Below are 21,584 nucleotides of genomic sequence, written 5' to 3'. Positions count from 1 at the left end.
TATTCTGTCAAAGCAAGAAAACTATAAATAGAGCTCATCAACAATTAAAACAAGAACCCAAATAACATCAACAACTGGGTGTGGTGCTTTATGTAACAATCTATTATTACTATATAACCCATGAGACATATTTAAAGGCAGTTCAATGGCTTGACAAAAGCATCTCAACAACCAGTGAATCATAAAATCCCTTCTGGAGGTTTCATCTCTAACCATATTTAAGTTCTTCAAAACTTTTATAGCTCATATACGCTCAAGACACATACCAGAATGTGAGCAGGCTTGATGACTTCAAGCGCTTTTGCAAGCACTGAAGACATGGCTGTGAGTTGGTTTCTTATTTGTTCTGAAGGCATGCTCTGCAGATGAGGACCAATTGGGGCATCTTCTCGAGTTGCATAATTCAAATCTGATCCAAAACTCAGAGTCCGAGAAGTATGGTCAATACGAACCTTTAAAAATTAAATTATCAATAACAAAGCATACATTACAAATGAATTTGAGAAGATAATTATCAAGCCAAAGTTAATAAAAAAGTAATCAGTGGAGTTTTTAAAAGATACCATTATACCAAAAACAGAAACAGAAGATTTGTCTTTCTAGTTCTCAAAGACCTTCTAACCTACCAATGCTCCTTTCCTTAACACATACCTGCAGGTCACAGTGCCGGGCTGCATCTACTATAGCCCGTTCCAGTTGGAAAGCATCAACAAAAGGAACCAGAGAAGTCAAACGAGAAAACTCAATGCTCTGATAAATCTGTGCCACCTGCACAAAAAAACACAGGGTTAATAACAGCTACTACTTAATCACACTTTTTCTGTGCAATTTCACGGTAGCCACAAGAAGCAGAAATTATGCCCATTGTTCACAAAAGGAAAAACTAAAGTTCATACAATTCAGCCTAGCAATAGACTACTGGAACTAAGGCTTCAACCCCAGGTCCCAAATCATAAGCTCTTGACTACACTAAACATATCTATTTTCTGAATTCCCCATTTCATAAGTGAAAAAACCTAATGGTCACATATTCATAAAGGCCTGCTACTTACCTAATATAAATCTTCCCAATTTTTTTTGTCTGAAGGAGACTGGCAGAATTACTATATTCAGTTACTCTGCTAATTAACCTTCAACTATTTGTATAGCACATAAGAAATAACACTGCTCACATATTCAAAAGAGAGCAGGTCAATGAAATGTGCAAACACATCTTAGTAACTCGTCACACTAATAGCTAGTGGGCAAAAGAAAGGCTACCCATTCATTACTGGTAAGATGCTCTTGTAATATACTTCTGAAGTCTATTATATAAACTGTGTGACTAATTCCATATATTACAGAAGTCTCACTCATATACAAAAGCATGAGCGTGTTTTATGTTTGACAGTGTAACAATTTCTACTGAGAAACCCCTAAAAGCAGCTCCAGTGGCATTACTATTATCTGAGCAAGTATACTATGGATCTTTCAGACTATAAAAAATTATGTAGGTAGATTTTTGGTAGTCCTATATTAACAAAGAAAACTCAGGGCTAGACATAGTGATGCACACCTTTAATCACAGGACTCAGGGGAGCAGTAACCCACATCCAATGAAAACTCAAAAGTATCTGGCAAGGGGAGAAATTAGGGAAGAAGTGGGTTCAAGTCATTGACAAATTACAAATACAGAAAATTGGGCAGGAGTGGAATTTGGGGTAGCTTTCACTTATTATTTTTTCAGTTCTATCATCAAAAGAGTAAAGTGTCTATGGATGAGAGAAGATTCCCAGAGTCAGCCAGATTAGCTAATTTGTGAGCTGCAGGTTCACTGACAATCGCAAAACAGAAGACAGTAAAGACAGCCAATGTCCACCTCTAGTCTCTATATACTTGCATGCACATATGCAAAACAAGCCTGTGTGTATATGTGTGTGTGTATACACTACACGAAACATATAAAGTCAAGGACACAAATCTCAGTTTCTCCATAAATCATTTGCTTTTATTTTACCTGTTGCAGAAGGCGGAGTATGGTATTGTTCTGTAGTTGTGGTACATATTGTTGCAATTCTGGCTCCTTTTCAGGTTGTTCCCTAACCCAATTTAATACCTATAAAATCAATTAAGTTGAGAAAAAAAGTTTATATGCAGTAGACACAAAGACAGTTCACATTCTTTCAAACTCTTTATATATACATAACAGCATATATAAACATATAAAATTCATTCAACAACAATATCAGTTCTTGTCTCAAAGTAACTGACAGAAGTGGTTAATGTAGTCATGCTGCGAATGAACCTCCCAAACTATGTTTAGCAACAGAAGTATCTTTTCTTTTGATATGAAGAAAATAAAATGTGCCATCCTCAACACAGGAGAACAATGTGTTCTTTACACAAGTACAATGCTCAACTATAATAATGCCAGCCATAAGCCAGGCAGTGGTGGCGCACGCCTTTAATCCCAGCACTTAGGAGGCAGAGGCAGGTAGATTTCTGAGTTCAAGGCCAGCCTGGTCTACAAAGTGAGTTCCAGGACAGGCAGGGCTACACAGAGAAACCTTGCCTCGAAAAAAACCACCATCATCGTCATCGTCATCGTTATCATCAACATCATGCCAGCCATATAGTAAAAGACCAAAATGCCTATGCCAAAGCCTACCTTTGTAACTCTCTCACAGAGTTTTAGTGGGTTGAATTCCACCTCCAACCAGTTGTAAAGGTCTTTCACTTCTGGGACAACATATTGTAGCACATTGAACCTGACCTATAGTAAGAAAACCAAAAAGTTTAACTGTTAAAGAAAATTTTCCAACTGGGAATCTGAACTATAAATTAAAACTAGATTATCTAGCTGGGCGGTGGTGGCGCACACCTGTAATCCCAGCACTCTGATTTCCAGGACAGCCTGGTCTATAGAGTGAGTTCCAGGACAGCCAGGGCTATACAGAGAAACCCTGTCTTTTGGGGGGTGGGGGGGAGGAGGAACTAGATTATCTAGTAATCCCCTGTAAACTCACCAAATACAACACCCATATTATTTCTACTTATAATTAACAGCCACTTCCCCAAAGCAAAAACAAAAAACTTGAAAATAGAATAAACCATAAAGTAAAATGATGTATAAGTATCACGAAATTATCAGGACAGGAAACCCTAACCTTTCTTAGAATAAAATTTATAAGGCTCAATGTCCATTAACAGGGTAATAACATGCTCATTTAACAGCTCTGGTCCCTCTATCATCAGGCTCTATATACACTCAGTCAATCATATTTAAATAATAGTCTAGAAAATAACTGTAGCTGTCTTAAATGTCATTTTTTGGTCATTGTCACCTAACCATGGAAAATGATTTATATGAGTATTCTAAGTGATCTGGAGATGATTTCAATTTCATATGATTTTATATAGATTACATGCAATAAAAACCACTGCCCTATTCCAGACTACTAGCATACTAGTGGGTTTTGATGTCCACTGGGATCTGGATCAGTATCATGCAAATACTAAATACCTGATTAACCACATACCCTATGAACCACCACTTTAACCAATTGCCTCAAATGAGCAATATATCCATTCATCAGTGGTTTCCTGTCCACACAGAAGCCCGACAATGAATCTAAAATCCCAGTATTTAATCATGAATTAAAACTTACCACAAAGTTTCCTCTACAAAGAGATTCTCAGAACTTATACTAACCATATCATTAATTAGGCCAATTCGTGTGGGCGGTGCTTGAAGACCTAGCAATGTGGCAAGGCGTCGCTGCTTCTCAACTATAATGCCATCCATATCCAAAAGTCGAGCAATATCAGTTCGCTCAGGAGTAATAGGAATGGAAAGAGTTGCCAAAAGGACTCTAGTAGACATTCTGTGGTGAACAAAGTTTTGTTTGAGATTGTAAATGTGTTTCTCTTTAATTACTTAATGTATACCAGATTTTATATAGCACATCATGAAAACTGAACTTTGAGGAAAAAAATCCTTACAGACCCAATCTCATAAACACTGAATGTGACCCAATAGCAGTGAAGAAACACTTCCTTACCAAATAACTTACCAAAATAACTTACGGCCACTTAGAAACTAAAAAAATAGACTTTAAGTAAACAAAATTATGACAGAGAATGGAAAGGGAGAGAAAAGCTAAATTTTTTACTTCTCTGAAACACAGAAAAGTCAGCACCTTAGAATGCTAGGTAGCACAAGTTTCAGTGCTCAGGAGCCTCAATAACACACACAGGAGTAAATGACTAAACAGTGTTATAGCATTTGTGGAAAGAACAGTATTAATTCCATTGGGCAAAACCATTTAGTTAATTTTGTATCCTTCTATAAAACTCAGGAAAAATACATATAAAAAGGCCAGTGGAGGCTGAAGAGATGGCTCGAAGGTTAAGCGCACTGATTGCTCTTCCGGAGGTCCTGAGTTCAATTCCCAGCAACCACATGGTGGCTCACAGCCTGTAATGGAATCCAATGCCTTCTTCTGGTATGTCTCAAGACAGCTACAGTATACTCACACACATTAAACAAATATGTAAAGAAAGTCAGTGTATACCAGGCATAATGACACATGCTTTTTAATCCAATCACTCAGGAGGTAGTGGCAGGGAGGATCTCTGAATTCAAGGCCAGCTTAGTCTACCATGCAAGTTCCTGGCAGAGAAACCCTCTCTCAAAAAACCAAAATGTCAGTTTATTAATACAAAGAAGGTGATAGGTGAATTGCATAATTCCTACCTAGACAGACAGACAGACAGACAGACAGAAAGAAAGAAAGAAAGAAAGAAAGAAAGAAAGAAAGAAAGAAAGAAAGAAAGAAAGAAAGAAAGAGGGAGAGAGGGAGAGAGGGAGAGAGGGAGAGAGGGAGGGAGGAAGAGTAAGAAAGGGAGGGAAGGAAGAATGGAAGGAAGAAATAAATTGAGGTAGGGTGAGGTAGAGATGGAGGAGGCAAATGATAAGAAACAGGCTATATATGATGGGGTTTGTTGTGGGTTTTTAGTAAAAGGCGAAAGATTTATACGATCTGAAGAGAAACCAGAGTATTTGTTGTGGGTTTTAATTATTGAAAAGAATCTTGCTACATAATTTAAGCCAGCCAAGAATTTGCTGTGTATCTTAACAGTAGTTTTGAACTTTTGATCCTCCTAGGTAAGTCTCTTATGTGCCTTTAAGAGTAAGAGCTACCATACTCAATCTATTCTATGATTTTCTTTTACTAGCCTATAGGCTATGTTTCATGCCTAGCTCCCAAATAGTCTCCATTTTATGATACATGTTATATAAATAAAAACTAAAAAATTGGGGGAAGGGGTCAGGGTGTACACCTTTCATCCCAGCACTCAGGAGGCAGACAGATCTCTGAGTTTTAAGACCAACCTCCTGATCTACAGAGCAGGTTCTAGGATAGCCAAGGCTACAGAGAAAAGCCCTATCTCAAAAAAGCAAAAATCAAAATAAAACAAACAAAACACAAAATAGGAACTAAATTACCATGGTACCAAAAAAAAAAAAAAATATTGCCGAGCGGTGGTGGTGCCTGCCTGTAATCCCAGCACTATGGGAGGCAGAGATTTCTCTACAGAGTGAGTTCCAGGACAGCCAGGGCTATACAGAGAAACCCTGTCTCGGGGAAAAAAAATAAAATAAAAAAAAAAATTAAAAAAAAATTGTTACCTTTTCTCAGGCTAGTGATATAAGTTGCAGTATTCTTTGTAACACATTACTTAACATTTTTTCGACTTACAGTGGGATTACCAGGATATAACCCTACCACATTAATGCTTTATAATTAGGAAGAAAAAACTTAATGGAACTAATTATTTAAATATCCAACTTTCTCTAAGAATAGAATCAAGCAATACATAGATAGGTTTGCATGTTAACACTACCTCAATGAATACATAATCTTCTCATTTAGATTTCTGGTAGCATTTTTTCAGGGGCAAGAAGGAGAGAAAATGGCTCAATATTCTCCAAGGACAACAATGGAGACACTTGGTAGAGACAACTAGAGAGTCCTCCTGGCCCCTAATGAATAGAATCTATGAACAGCAATAAACATCCTACCAAGCATTTGCAGTACACCATAACAGGACTTGGTCCATTTAAAATGTCCAGAAGGTAAGAAACTCTGGGCTTAGCATACTACCACTTAGTTTAACCTCACTACCATCCAACTGTAACACTCTTCTTACCTTTGCATCTCATCTTGTGTAAGATTCTTCCTCATTTCTCTAGACAGATGATAAAGTCGATGAAGTGTAGATGCATGAAACAAAGCATTTCCAGATTTCCAAAACACTGTTGAAACTTTGTTATAGTAATTTGCCATCAACTGAGGTTTAGGTGGTTTTTTAGACAAGGAAAATAGTCCATGGATATCTTCCACAGCTTTGAAGGCTTCCTAAAATGTTAGGAATTAGTTAATTCCTAATTAAATTAATCACTTTATTAAAAAAAAAAAACGAATGCAAATTTCTTGCAAAACTAAAACCGATTATAAATAAAAATACAAAATAAAAATGCCCAACATGGTTTTTATTTCTAGAATATCTGATAAATTTGAGAGATTGTAATGATTATAAAAATACTATCTTGCAATCTTTATAAACTTAGGTAATAGTATAATTATAGCACAATAAGAAAATATTTGCTTATTAGCATACTACTTGGGCAAGAAAACACAATAGAATACAGGTGGTTAGGGGGCATAGAGGAAGTGAGGGGAAACTGTTGTCATGAAATAAGCGAGAATAAATTAGTAATAAAAAACAAAGAATCCAGGTGATCTGTGAGTGACAGTACAATGGATGAACATTTAAGCTTATCCATTTTTCCTAATGTTTACTTGTCCTCTACAAGTAATTTAAGATGGTGTCCCTATAAAAAAGAAAAGAAAAAAAAAAGACTATGGGCAAGAACAGAAAAATTAAGCCAATTTCCACTTGGCCCATTTTTTAATTAATCCCTTATCATTTCTTTTTTTAAAATTCGATATATTCTTTATTTACATTTTAAATGATTTCACCTTTCCTGGATCCCCCCCTCCCTGAAAATCCCATAAGCCCTCGTCCCTCCCCCTTCCCCAACCAACCCCTTCACACTTCCCTGTCCTGGTATTTCCCTACACTGCTGCATTAAGCCTTTCTAGGACCAGGGACCTCTCCTTCCTTCTTCTTGGGTATCATTTGATATGTGAATTGTTTCTTGGGTATTCCAAGTTTCTGGGCTAATATCTGCTTATGTGTGTTCTTTTGTGATTGGGTCACCTCACTCAGGATGAGGTCCTCCAGTTCCACCCACTTGTCCAAGAATTTCATGAATTCATTGTTCTTAATAGCTGAGTAGTATTTCATAGTGTAATATACCACATTTTCTATATCCATTCCTCTGCTGAGGGACATCTGGGTTCTTTCGGGCTACTGGCTATTATAAATAGGGCTGCTATGAACATAGTGGAGCATGTGTCCTTATTAGATGCTGAGGAGTCCTCTGGGTATATGCCCAGGAGTTGCATAGCAGAGTCCTCTGGTAGTATCATGCCCAGTTTTCTGAGCAACAGCCAGACTGAATCCCTTACCATTTCAATTATGTTTTTAAGCCTTTAAGTTATAAAGCAACAAAATGTTGAGAAACTATCCTAAGGAGGAAGAGGCCAGGAAGCTTTTTGCAGCTTACATATATATATGTACAATGCTAAAGCAGCACTTTCTCCAAACACAGAAAAGGATGTGTGTAGTTTAAATTTCCAATCACCAACAAATGCTCATAAAGTACAATAAAGTTAGAATGTATTATCAGATTAAACACAAAGAAAGTTATGAGAAAACTACTAGTTGTCTTTAGATACAATGGTGTTGCACATGCTTTGTTTGGTACCCAACACAGAAGGGCATGCATACACACAAACAGGTACTAATAACCCCCATACCAAAACCAAACAAAACAGGGTGGGGAGTACAAAAGCACCTCAATCTTCGCAATGTTTTCCCCATACTTCCATCATGAGACTACCCAACAGCTCATAGAAAGGTACCAGTCATAGAAAATTGTATTAGTGATAAATGAGGGATTTCTTTTTCATAAAATTAAAAGATTACATGATTTGGACCAGATCTTGCAAGCAATTAAGAACTGAAATATGAACCTGTTTAGAGCTCTTCTTGCTCCATCAAACAATCTTAAATTCTCAGGTTACCTCCTAAAATTAACCAGCAATACCAGTACTCAAGAGGAAGAAAAAAATGATATGATACTAAGCTAATAGTTAAACTTGCCTGCCATAATTCCATGCTGATGGCACTGTCCAACTGAACAAGTCTGGTTTCCAAATGCATGGACTGGCTCTCTGGATTATTAAGATTGATTGCTGTGCTTTGGTTATGGTGGCGCTGAATCTGGGATAAGTGCATTCGCAAGTTGTCACATAGCTTGCGGAACTCAGCCTTCCGAGTATACTGAAGGCAGAATTTGAAAGCTGTAAGCATAATTGTCAAACAAGAATTAGATATTTTTTGTCAACTTAAATATGTCACATATTAAGATCAACTTTAACAAAATTCACTAAGTTCACCATTAACTCCCTCCATGGACTAACTATATAGCACAACCCTGAATCCTAAGCAAACCAAAAGACATGGTCATCAGTTCTGGCCCAAAATAAATTCTAGTAATTTACAAATAGTAAATGAATGGAGTTTAAATTTAGAAAAGACTTGGGAGCTGGAGAGATGAACATCTGCCTTCTCCAGAGGACCCAAGTTAGATTCCCAGCACCCACACGGCAGCTCAAGGCCAACTGTAATTCTAGTTCCAGTCTATTCAGTTTCCTCTTCTGGCCTCTGCAGGCACCAGGCCTGCACATGGTACACAGACATACTCAGTCAAAACACCCTCACACACACAAAAAAATTCAAAACAAATAAATTTAGAACTCACCTTTAAAGACCTAAAGAAGAAATGCTTGTAGGCTGAAATACAATGAACTTACATATCTAATGTACAAATAGTATTTCTAATTCAATAAACCTAAAACAAGCAATTTGATTTAACCTCAACCCAGTATTTTTATCAAATCAGCAAAGGCCCAAGTATGCTTGATTACATGAATATTCACATATGGTATACACATAAATAAAGAGAGGTTCCAATATTCCTACTAAAATAGTCATAGTCAAACACAAAGAAATTATGAGCTAGGTGTGGTGGATGTATGCCTGTAATCAATCCTCAGCACCCGAGAGACAGAGGTTTAGAAATTCAAGACCAACCAAACCTAAACTGCATAGGAAAATAAGACAGACAGACATAGGAAGAAAGAAATTAAGATAATAATCATCTCTTAAGACTGGCAATAAGTCGGGCAGTGGTAGTGCACGCCTTTAGTCCCAGCACTTGGGAGGCAGAGAGGCAGGCCAATTTCTGAGTTTGAGGCCAACCTGGTCTACAGGGTGAGTTCCAGGACAGCCCAGGCTACACAGAGAAACCCTGTCCCAGAAAAAAAAAAAGAAAAAGGAAAAAAAAAAAACAAAAACAAAAAAAAACAAAGACTGGCAATGAATGCAAGCTTGTAAGTATAAAAACGGGGAAAAAAAATGTCAAGTCACTCAGTTACCAACTTACATTCACTGGAGCAAAGAATGCTATATCAGGAGTACTGGCTGCTCTTACAGAGGTCCTGATTTCAATTCCCAACCACATGGTGGCTCAATCATCTGAAAATGAGATCTGATACCCTCTTCGGGTGTGTCTCAAGACAGCTACTCATATACATAAAATAAGTTTATCTTAAAAAAAAATGCTGGCAACAAAGTAAGAAGCGATCAATGACATGAATACTAAGTAAGAACAAAAACAAATACATACATACATACATACATACATACATACAGTGGGCATATGGGTGCTTGCCTTTAATCCCAACACCCAGAAAGTAGAAGCAGGCAGATTTGAGTTCAAGGCCACCCTGGTCTAGAGTGAATTCCAAGATAGCAAGGACTTACAGAAACGAATGTCTTCACCTAAAATAAATCCAAGTATGTAAAGCTATCCAAGTAAAAAGGAGGGGTAAGAGACTAGGGGTGGGGGAGGAAGCGTGCAATACATGTGACAGGGAACCAAGAGTATCTGGTATTTGGCTGGGTAACAAGGCCAATACAGAGAAAGCAAGGAGTTGACCATGGGGGCTGATGATCAGGAATGAATTATGACATAAAAATACCATAATGGAGCCTAATACTAACTTTAAAAACAGAAAGGGGTTCCAAATGTCAGTGGAATTTCATATGGAAATACATAACTGTAAAGACAAATATCTTCAACTACTTATCTAATAAAAAATGTCAGTCTCATTTTACTAAGGATAAAACTAGTTTTATTTTTAAATAATATAGGACAAGTTACCAAATTCTATTCTAATGTCAACTTTTCAAACCAGTTTATTTGCATTTTATATTGTCATTTTACCTTGTTGGGCGATATCATGGTAAAGGCGCTCTACTCTAGAATTGTTTCGAAGGAGGTCCAAACACTGCCTGTATGATTCCCACAGGAACTTGACCCAGGGAGTCAGTAGCAATCTGTCAGTGCGATCCTGAGTGTCTTCCCCACTTACTGCACTTAAGAGAACACTACAAAGAAAAATGCATTGAAAACTATTTTAGATGATTTACTACTTTGCTGTGATCAGAAATCCCAAATCAACAAATGACCACATACAGAATTTCTTCTCATACGTAACCATAACCTTATATACACTATCAAGCTGTCCCCATCATCTGTACCCAAATTCTCAATCTATATTACAACTGTCTAAATTTTAATACATGTTCTATCCCAAGGCATAAATTTTAAATATTGCTTACATGGTTCCTGAAGTACATAAACTTCAGACTTTAAGCAGCTTTTCCTCTCCAATAATCATCTACCTTCAAAGGGGGCAAGGGACAAGTGCCCTATGTACAGAAAAGCATTGTGCTATCAAAATATTTACTAAGGGTTTAAACTCACATACCTCTCAGGAGTCTGAATATTATCCAAATCTTCTATATCTAACACCATTTGTTGGGACTCTTCTTTAGCAGCTTCTGTTTTTTCCTCTGCTAATTTCAAATATGCCCTAACAACATCTTCTAAAGATTTAATGTTTACCTACGAAAAGGAAAACGAATTTTTCTCCAATAAACAAAAAAGTTTAAAAGCAAATCTTGATACATAATTTAAAAGGTAAATAAATTCCCCAGAAAGTTACTAAAAGCACTTGAAAAACAAACTCTGTACCTGCTGACAAATGTTCTTATATTGATATAACCCTTCCTTAGCCAAGTGGCTCTTACGAAGATCCACACATAGTTCCAAGTATTTCAACATAATTGGCTCATGTATCTTCTGCCATGTTCTGTGTTTTTTACTTTTCATAACATCATAAAGAACATCCAGGGCAGGCTGCTTTTTGCCAACCTCAAGAAATTCTGGGAAAAAAAAATTAGAATTAGTTGTACATACTATATAAAAATCTAAATGACTGACCAAGGAAAATGACTCAATCTTAACAGGTCCTTGCTGCCAAGCCAGATCCTCTGAAACCCACATTTGCAAGAGAACTCACTCTTAAAAATTGTCCCCTGGCTGCTACATGCACAGAAGTTTGTATAAGGCCCATCCCTTCCACAAATAAATTAATGTAAAAGAACTTTTAGGGCTACAGAGAAACCCTGTTGACCAACTTTGTTTTGTTTTGTTTTTTGGAGACAGGGTTTCTCTGTATAGCCCTAGCTGTCCTGGAACTCACTCTGTAGACCAGGCTACCAAGCTGGCCTCGAACTCAGAAATCTGCCTGCCTCTGCCTCCAAGAGTGCTGGGATTACAAGCGTACACCTACATTTAAATATATTTATTTCAGAACCTTGCATTCCATCCATTTTCAAGGAATTTAGTGAAGTGTTACAAGTGTTAGAATTGCATAGTAAGGGCTCCAACTTGTCACTTGGTTATGTTTAACAGGTATTTCCATACCTAAGTTTCCATAAAAATTTTACAACCATCTATAAAATAGCTTGCTAAGATTTTGATTGGGATCACACTGAATATAAAAGTTGAGTTTGAAGACATGACAGTCCATCCACCCCTATCATGTAAATAGTCACATAATTCACATATCAAAAACAGATAAACTGCTGGGCAGTGGTGGCGCACGCCTGTAACCCCAGCACTTTGGAGGCAAAGGCAGGTGGACTTCTGAGTTAAGAGGCCAGCCTGGTCTACAGAGTGAGTTCCAGGAAAGCCAGGGCTATACAGAGAAACCCTATCTCAGAAAAACAAAAACAAAACAAAAACAGATAAACTAAACAAAAAGGGGGTTCATGAATCTGGAAAAGATGGCTCAAAAATTATCTGAATCCTAACACCCACAATCAAGCAGCTCAAGTGCCTGTTAATTTTCAGTTCCAGGGGATGCAATGCCTTCTTCTCCAGGCCTAGTTCAACATTTCACACAGCATGAATGCATGCACACACTTTTTCTTTTGAGTGGAAGGGTCAAAACAGGGTCTCTTCATGTAGCACAACTAGCACAACTCAAAAATTAATCTTTAAAAGTTAAAAGGAGCTTCTGGACTTAGCATCAAATACATCTTTAATCCTAGTACTCTAGAGGCAGAAGCAGAGGCAGGTGGATCTACAATCAACCCTGTCTATAGACACTCAGGAGAGCTTAGGGCTACACACAGAGGCAGGAGAAAGTTCACGGTGAAGTGTGGTAAAAAGTTTTTTTAAACCCTATTGTTTAAAGACTTGCTAATTTTATCTTATGTGTGTGTGTGTTGTGCTCCATGGGTGTTGGACCCTTGGAACTAGAGTTACAGGCAGTGTGTAAGCTGCCTAGTACGTTATATACTAGAAACAGAACTATAGTCCTATCCAAGAGCAGCCATTTTTGGCTGAAACCAAAATTTTAACTGCTGAAACCATGTACTTAGCCCCAGAATGTATTTTTAAAATTAAATTTGCTGGTCGGTGGCTGGCACATGTCTTCAGTCCCAGCACCAGGAGGCATAGGCAAATGAATCTTTTAATTTAACACCAGCCTGATCTTTAAAAAAAAAAAAAAAGAAGTTTCAGAATAACCAGGGCTACATAGGAAAACAGTGACTTGAGGGAAAAATAAAGATAGTACTTTTCAAACAATTATCAAGAGAAATACCAATTAAGATTCAATGGTTTAAATGTTTAAGTGTCCTCCTAAACTTTGGACTGACACATACTCCCTAACTAAATACCATTAGGAGTTAGCCTTTAAAGAGCCTTTAAAGAGGTGACTGGATCAAAGGGTTCTATCTCTAAATGCAACAAGTAGCTTTTATACTAGATATTTGATAGCTTCCTCTTTGTTCTCTCTTATCAGGCAAGGGAACATTATTAATCTCCTCCAGAGGAGATAGTAGCAAGCCAGTCCTTACCAGATACAGAACCTGCTACCTTATCATGTCTTTTTTTAGCCATCAGAAATAAGAGATATGGGGCTGGAGAGATGGCTAAGCAGTTAAAAGCACTGATTGCTCTTCTGAAGGTCCTGAGTTCAAATCCCAGCAACCACATGGTGACTCACAAAGATCTGATGCCCTCTTCTGGAGTGTCTGTAGACAGTTACAGTGTACTTATATATAATAAAAAAAAAAAAAAAGAAAGAGATATATATTCTTGGTTTTGGTAAGTACCCAGGATATTTCTGCTACAGTAAAACAAATAGATTAAAATAAAGGACATTCTACAAAATGCAGGAGTATGACTCAAATCTGTGATCATCAAAGAAAAAACTAGTAAAGTGGCACACTGTGACAATGAAGACATAACCAAATGTGATGTGGTATATGGATTGGATCCTAGACCACAACAGGGAAAGCAGGGAAACTGGAACCCAATAAACATGAGCAAATCTGTTAAGTTGGAGGCTGGCCAGATCTACTTAGTGAGTTCCAGGGCTACAAAGTTAAGACCCTACCTCTACAACAAAGAAAATAAATGAATAAATAACTTCAGTTGATGACTCCTTAGTTGTAAGAGACATAACAGATTTTAGATGTTCATTAATGGAAACAACTGAATATGGTTTTAAACTCTGTGCTATCTTTGAGTGATTCTGCAAAACTGAATTGCCCTATAAAATTTAAAGTTTTGAAAAAATAAAGACTACAGGACAAAGTAACTCTCAAGTGTATGACCTTGACTGAAAGCATTATGTGTGGACTGGAGAGATGGCCCAGCAGTTAAGAGCACACTGACAACTCTTCCAGAGGTCCCCAAGTTCAATTCTCAGCAAGTACTTTAGTGGTTCACAGACATCTATAATGGGGATTGATGCCCTCTTTTGGTATGTCTGAAGACAACAGTATACTCATGTAGCACCTTTTCAAATCAATCAACAGACTCTAGATTAAAAATGTTGTCTAATCTTACATTTTTGTCCCCTTTTCCCCCTTAGTAAAAACAGTAGAAAATATTTAATCTAGCCAACTGGTTAGATTCACTTTTAAATTTAGTAATTAAGTCAGGAGTGGTGGTTTATGCCTGTAATCTTAGCAACTCCCAGCAACAATGTGGTGGCTCACAACTATCTGCAATGGAATCCAATGTCCTTTTCTGGTATGTCTCAAGGCAGCTAAATACACATGCATACTCATATGCATAAAATAAATCGTTAAAAAAAAAAGAAAATTGTGTAGTGGCCTACCCCTTTAATCCAGCAGGCACACGAACCTACGTATGAGATCAGCCTGGTCTAAGCTATAAAACCCCGTCTCAACCACCAACCCCTTAAAAAAAAAAAATCTTGAACAACAAACTTTTTTGTTTTTGTTTGTTTTGTTGTTGTTTTTCAAACTTATCCCCTGGATAAGCCTGAATTGAGTGAGTAGAGACACTCTAGCTTCTAACAAGCATGTTAGAAATCTTGGGTTGAATCCCAGCACCAATTTTTTTTAATGAACAGAACTGAGGCTGGATAGGTGGTCCAAGACCACTTATTGCTCTTTCAGAGGACCCAAGTTCTGTCTCCAGCACCCACATTGTGGCTCACCACCATCCCATTACTCTGATACCCTCTCTTCTGATCTCTGTGGACATCAGACACACATGGTACATAAACACATGCACAGGCAAAATACGCATACACATAAAAGGCCTATAAAGGTTTATTAGAAGCTTACTAGATCCACAGGATTAATGACTCTGGTTTCAGAAAGGGTGTTTCCCAGTTCCTCCGGTGAAACGATAGTTTCAATCCTCCCATATACTAAGTTCATACATGAACAAATCACATACCAAACTACTAACCAAAAAATAGAGCATACCAAACATACCATCGTATTTATCAGCAATGGTTTTTCCTCCAGTGGTAGAGACCAAACTGCATGTCTCCAGTGTGCCAGGCCAAGACAGGACCCTAGCCCTACCCCTTATATCAAATAGTATTCATATGCAAACAAATACAAATTCCTCAATGTTATGTGTGGGTAAAGACCATTTTCACTTGGGCCACCCTGCCACCTATAAAAAACTTACTAAGTCCAATCCTAAATGACAAACAGAAATACAACTAGATACTTTCTATATTGGAACAAAAATGCCTTCCTGTTTGAAGTACTACACTCTTCTTGGAAGTGTGCCTAAGTTTGTTTTCCATGTTACTTTAGGTGTTTTTCAAAGCATTTAACCAAAAGTCCCTATCAACAAAAAAGATTAGTAAATGCATCTAACTGTAAGAGCAGGATAGCGCAGCAATTTAGAACACTGGCTATTTTTCAAGGACCTAGATTCTATTTCTATCACCTACATGGAAATTCACATCATCAATAACTCCTGAATCCCGAGTTCCAGGGGATTCCTGACACGCTCTTCTCACCTCCAAGAGGGCACTACTTGCATATAGTGATAGACCAGACATGCAAGCAAAGCACTCATAACATAAAATTAAAAAATTGTGACAGAAACATTAAAATGACATATCTAACCCCCAATTTTACACTAAGAATTTAAACTTTAAGCTATTTAGTGTTTGCAATATGAAATACAAACCAAATTAAAGTTAAGGACTAAACCCATGATAGAATAAAATACAAAACACTGGAAATCTAAGAATAATCCACTTTTGGGTAATTTTTAGATGGACATGAGATTACTTAAAAACAAAAACACTAGATTTTTTGGGGGTTTTTTATTTTGTGTATGAATGTTTTCCTTACATGTACCAAACATGCATGCCTTTGGATGTCAGAAAAGGACGGATCCCCTTTCAAAAGAAGTTACAGCTGGTTTTAAGTCACTGTGTGTGCTGGCAATCAAATCCAGGTTCTGCCCACAAAGGTGTCATTTCTTACTGTCACTTGTCTTTTTCTTGCTTAGAAGCTTGAGGTGGTAGAATCAAATCTATACCATTAGCACTAGAGATTGAAGCAATTAATATCAAATTTGAGAACCTGGGCTACCTAATAATGGCTCTGCCTCAAAAAAAAAGGTACAAAAGTAAATAAACATTTAATCACAGAACTAAGAGTTGCTTTCTTAACGACGGGCCAAAGTCCAAGCCCAATCTAGCTTTGAAAGTCTCAAATAAGCTAAAAGAAGCTCACTTGAATATAAAACATTTGCTTCGTGTGAAGGAGCATGCCTTTGACCTCAGCGCTCAGAAGGCACACATCAACTGTGAGTTTCAGAGCACAGAACAGCCAAGACCACACACAGACACCTTAACATATATAGACAGTAGACTGAAATTGGAACAAACTCTTCATTATGATCTATGGCTGTGAGTCCTTACTCTTAGCTTGTAACTGAGACTTAGCTCCTTGAAATTACCTAATTAATGGTGTGAGAAGGCTTTTGCAGCTAGAAGGAATTATTTCAACAATTAGATGATTTCGAGATTAAGGTTCTATGAACTGAAATTCATAATTATATGTATTATTAAAAGAATAGCACTCTGCATTTATCTTGATATGACTGAAACCATGTATCTACCAATAAAGAAAAGGTTCACATCAATCTTTTGTTTTTTCACTAATTCCTGCAACAGATTAAGTATCTAAGTTATAATGTTACTACTCAGTTGTGGGGTTTCATAATAACAGTTTTACCTTTTAAGGTAGGAGTTGCAGAGTGTGTGTAAAAGGCTTTGACATTTTCCCACCCCCAAACTACTGCTTAGAATGACTTGAAGGTCTATTTTATTTATTAAAATAATGCAATAGATTAGATTTAAATATCCCTGGGGCTACAAAAATGCTACAGATAAAGCATTTAGGTAAACAGATTTCTGAAAAGTGAAAAGCCATTTTTATGTCTACTTGTTCTATAAACAGTCCCATGTAAGATAGACAATTGGCTCATGTCAAGTCCCTTGGAAGCTAAGGCATTACTACTTGCTACTTTGGAAACTGTAATGGGGCTGCAGCAAAAAGTCAATACAGGCCCCTTAGGGAAAATGCACCAACAAGACCCAAGTTAGCCATACAGTACCACAAAGTACTAGCCTACTTTGCTGATACTTTCCCCAGCTTACTCATCATTAATCAAGTCAACTCAGAAACTGTGAAAAGAAATTTAGATTATGTAACATTTCTACTTTAAAAGTTATTGAAATATTAACCAAGCTCACATGAAGATTCCAAACGAGAAAAATAAGGTCAGCATGTTACTATGTATGTATGTAGGCCAAAGACTGTAGTGCTTTAGCTAGACTATAGGGAAAAGTAACCGCTGCTTTAATGTTACAACTTAAGCATATATAATAGCTATACCCACTAAGTCTACCCAATTCCATTTTCTACAGCACAATGTAATTCTAAGTTTCAAAACATCAAAAGCCCTAAGTTAGCTACAGTTCTAATTTCAATAACAAATTAGTGCTAGTAGTATTAGTAATCCACCGTGCATCATTATTCTATTCCAGACTGCTTCTTAACCACAAAAAATTTAAGTATGTAACCAACGCATCTTTATTCCTGACAAATTATCAGCAGTATTCTTTTATAAGTTTTGACTCAAATGGTCTTTTCACAAAATGAGACTTTCACTTCTAACAAGCTTGCCAAACATAAACCTGCAACATACATGGTTTATCTGTTTGGACTGGAAGGGTTAAAAAGGGAACAGATACTGAATTATCAGGTTTTATTTTAAAAAACAAAAACCTATTTTTAAAGGTCAGATCAGATATATGTGCACACGCCTTTTCCACCACACAATGTCAGCGATCCGGACAAGTCTTTCCTGCAAGCACCAGGCTTAATTAAGCACGCGTTTGGAAACAGAAATAGCACTCAGTGGCACTGCGGTGTTAGAAAAACAAAAACAAAAACAAAAAACTGATCTGGATATAGAGACCTTGGTCTTAGTTTCCCTAGTGACCTTGGGGAAACCACTCTTTCTAGGGCTAGTCCGGGGAAGATCATTTTTAAATCCCTAAAGAATATTAACTTTTCTTGATTCGAAATACTTTCGAAATGACCCTCATCAATTCCAGGGGAGGGAAACACCACAGGAAACAAGTTAATAGAGCAAAGGCCTGAAGTGCAAACTAGTACTAAGGGAAGTAGACCCTGACCCAGAAGGCCTCCGCGTGGGATCTGGAACCAGACGTGCCGTAGAGGTGGGGTGAAGGTAGACTAGCCGGCTTCCGACCCCGGCGGGAGGTGGAGCCGAGGTTCTCGCGTGCATTGTCCCCGGGAGGGAGCCATGTTTCCTCCTCCCGGCACTCCCAGATGGCGGCAGGGAGCGCAGAGCTTCCCAAGCAGCCCGCGGGTCTGAAAAGCCAGCAGGAAGCCGATCGTGGCGAAGGATCCCAAGACCGGAGAGACCTAACCCGCGGGCCGTGGCCCTGCGACGCAAGCCTCGGGCGGCAGCCAGTGAAAACACACCAGAGCGACGGTTCCTGATCCGAGCCTTCCGCCGCGGCCCGCTTGAGTAGGGAGGCCGTGCGAAGACACGGCCGGGTGGCGGCGGCCGTGACCACTGGCCTCTACAGACCGGGCTGCGGGCGGCAGGAGGGGCCCTCGAACTCTCAGGCCTCGGGCCGGCCCTGCGCGGCGCGACCCGCTGCCTTACTCACCGTTGGCGCGCTTGAGGGCATTTTCCGGCCTCTGGAAATAGGCCGGCATCTTGGCGGTACGCTCAGTTCACCCGGCGTCAGCGAACTCCCTAGTGGCCTGGACCGGGAGAGGAGGCGGAGGGGAACTAGCGCGAGCTTCCACGCGCCTCGCCAGCAGTCGCCCGCGCCCAGCCGGCCAGAGACGGAAAGGAAGGAGCCACGTGATTCCCTCGCGGCGGCAGCGCCGCCGCCCGAGCCCCGGATGTAGGAGGCGGGCCTTTGCGCATGTTCCGCCTTTCTCCGCGCGCAGGCGCTCTGGTGTCTCGAGCGCGGGCTGACGTGGCGCTTGGTGCTGGGCAGCGCAAGTTGTTCTTTGTAGGTCGCGGAAGGGAACCTTCAGAACGGTTTTCTCCGACCACCTCTGCCCCTGCGGACATGGGTTGGGAAAGGGAAGTTTGAGGTCAGATTTGCGACGAGAAAAGGCAGTGTCTACACAGTCGTTCCCAAAATGACGTGCGCGGAAGCAGGCCTCGTAAAGGTCGCATTGGCTCTGCCGGGACCTCGCCTGGAAAGGTTGAAAATACTTAACGGAAGTGCTGAGCGGGTATCGCTGGCCAGTGGTGCTCATCGCTAAGAAATCGGGCACCAGTCACTTGATTAACAAGGAAGAGGAGGGAACAAACGAATAATAAACAGTTATTTGGTATCCTTGTAGGGTTAGTGTCTCAAGGATTCCCGAAAGAAGGGGATTGTAAGTGCAGAGCCACCTCCTATGGAGTAGAAGACCCAGGAACTTAGCTGACTTGTATGTTTGAAAATACGCTAGTGTCATCGATTTTGACATACAGCTCACGTCACAAACAAATACAAGAAATGTGTCTTGGTGAGGAAATGGCTTATTGCAAGCCATGTCTTTTATTGCTACCTAACATTTAGTGTTCACAGATTAATTACTATGCTTAGAGCTTGAAAGCCATTTAAACCGCGTCGAATTATTAGGCTCTTGGTAGGAAATTAACTTGAGTTCAGGGCTGCGACTGTACAGTGGCTGAGCGCTCCTCTAACACGCACAGGCCCCTAATCCCTAGTACCACACAAAGAAAGGTTCAGAGAAAATTCAGAAGGAAAAGAATAAATTATTGCAAGTTTATTACATATTTTACAATAATATGGAATATGTGAATTAATGAGATATTTATCAATGAATGGGGAAACCTTAAAAAAAATAAACCTGAGTGCTGTGGGAATCTACACCTTTGATCCCAGCACTCAGGAGGCAGAGTCAGGCAGATCCCTTTTAGTTCTAGGCCAGCCTGGTCTATACAGCGAGTTCTACAGACCAAAGCTTTACAGAGAAACCCTTTCTTAAGAAAACAATTAAAAATAGTTTTAAAGCTATTTAAAGGTCTGAAGAGATACTAATCTTTCAAAGCACTTATTTCAGCTCTCAGTACCCATGTCAGGCTGCTCATAACTACCTATAACTCTAGTTCCAGCTTATCATCTCTGGCTTCCCCAACACTTGAATTCACATGAACATGCCCACACAAAGACACAGACATACTAAAAACAATAAAAAATATTTTAAAGTTGATTTCAAGAGTTCTTTCTCCAGAATACTTAGACCATGCTAAATGCATGAACTTTCACCTTCCAAAACAAGTATCAGACAGGATTGGTGTAAAAAAACATCTAGTACTTACAAGCTTTAGCAGCTGTTTTATGGGCATGATCAAAGGGTTTCTTTGTGTATATTATAATTAAGTCAAATTTTAAAAGCCAAACATAAAGAGCAAATAGTTCTTTCATGCAGTTTTTAATTAAAAATTACTTCATAGGCGAAAGAAGATGCAAGCAGTAAAATAAAAAGAAACTTGGCCTAAATATCAGAAAAGGCTTTCTCACATTCTCAACGCCATTATCACATCCAAAAATAGTAAAAATAGGAGCTGAAGAAATGGCTTAGCCGTTAAGAGCACTTTTTGCACCGGGCAGTGGTGGCACATGTCTTTAATCCCAGCACTTACAAAAACCGAAGGGAAAAGAAGCACTTATAGCTCCTGAAGAGGGTCCAGGGTTAATTCTAAGCATCCATAAGATGGTTTATAACCATCCATCCTTAATTCCAGTTCTAGGGTATCTTACACCTTTTACCTCTACAAGCACCAGACACACACATTGTGCATAAACATTCATAAAGGCAAAATAGTCATAAAGGTAAAATGGGTTCACCATTACCTATTTGGTAAACCCACAGTCAGTTGAACACTAGAAAATTAAAAGAAGTGAAATGAAATATCCTTCATATTGATGATTTCCCCTTGGTGTTATTTAAAGCATACGAATCATCGGTGACATCATAGCCAATGATCATATGTGTGCATTAGAAAAAGGAGTCAGATTAGTTATATATAGTGGCTGGTATCTAGGCCAAGCCACTCAAAGCCTGATAGAAAGATTGCTTGAACCTCAGAGTTCAAGACCAGCTGAGCAGCAAACAAGACACCA

General features: G+C 38.7%; 1 protein-coding gene and 1 non-coding gene across 2 annotated transcripts in view; both read right to left on the bottom strand.

Annotated features, from left to right (window-relative positions):
* Positions 1-19,276, bottom strand: part of Eif3a (eukaryotic translation initiation factor 3 subunit A) — a 31,732-nt gene extending 12,456 nt beyond the window's left edge. The window contains exons 1-11 of the mRNA XM_052182410.1: positions 19,098-19,276; positions 11,276-11,466; positions 11,010-11,146; positions 10,463-10,626; positions 8,271-8,474; positions 6,193-6,397; positions 3,692-3,863; positions 2,648-2,752; positions 1,997-2,095; positions 652-768; positions 267-452 (exon numbers count right to left, since the gene is read on the bottom strand). Coding sequence (XP_052038370.1) covers positions 267-452; positions 652-768; positions 1,997-2,095; positions 2,648-2,752; positions 3,692-3,863; positions 6,193-6,397; positions 8,271-8,474; positions 10,463-10,626; positions 11,010-11,146; positions 11,276-11,466; positions 19,098-19,146 — 1,629 coding nt within the window. The 5' untranslated portion in view covers positions 19,147-19,276. The remainder of the gene's footprint in view (positions 1-266; positions 453-651; positions 769-1,996; positions 2,096-2,647; positions 2,753-3,691; positions 3,864-6,192; positions 6,398-8,270; positions 8,475-10,462; positions 10,627-11,009; positions 11,147-11,275; positions 11,467-19,097) is intronic.
* LOC127676529 (small nucleolar RNA SNORA19) lies at positions 1,076-1,207 on the bottom strand. Its single transcript, XR_007976002.1, has one exon. It is a non-coding gene; the product is annotated as a small nucleolar RNA SNORA19 (small nucleolar RNA).
* Positions 19,277-21,584: the final 2,308 nt, after the last annotated feature.

The sequence above is a fragment of the Apodemus sylvaticus genome, chromosome 1, assembly GCF_947179515.1.
Source record: "Apodemus sylvaticus chromosome 1, mApoSyl1.1, whole genome shotgun sequence".
NCBI classification, from domain to species: domain Eukaryota; kingdom Metazoa; phylum Chordata; class Mammalia; order Rodentia; family Muridae; genus Apodemus; species Apodemus sylvaticus.
The sequence above is the reverse complement of the archived record's forward strand: the minus strand, read 5'-3'. Positions and strand labels throughout refer to the sequence as shown.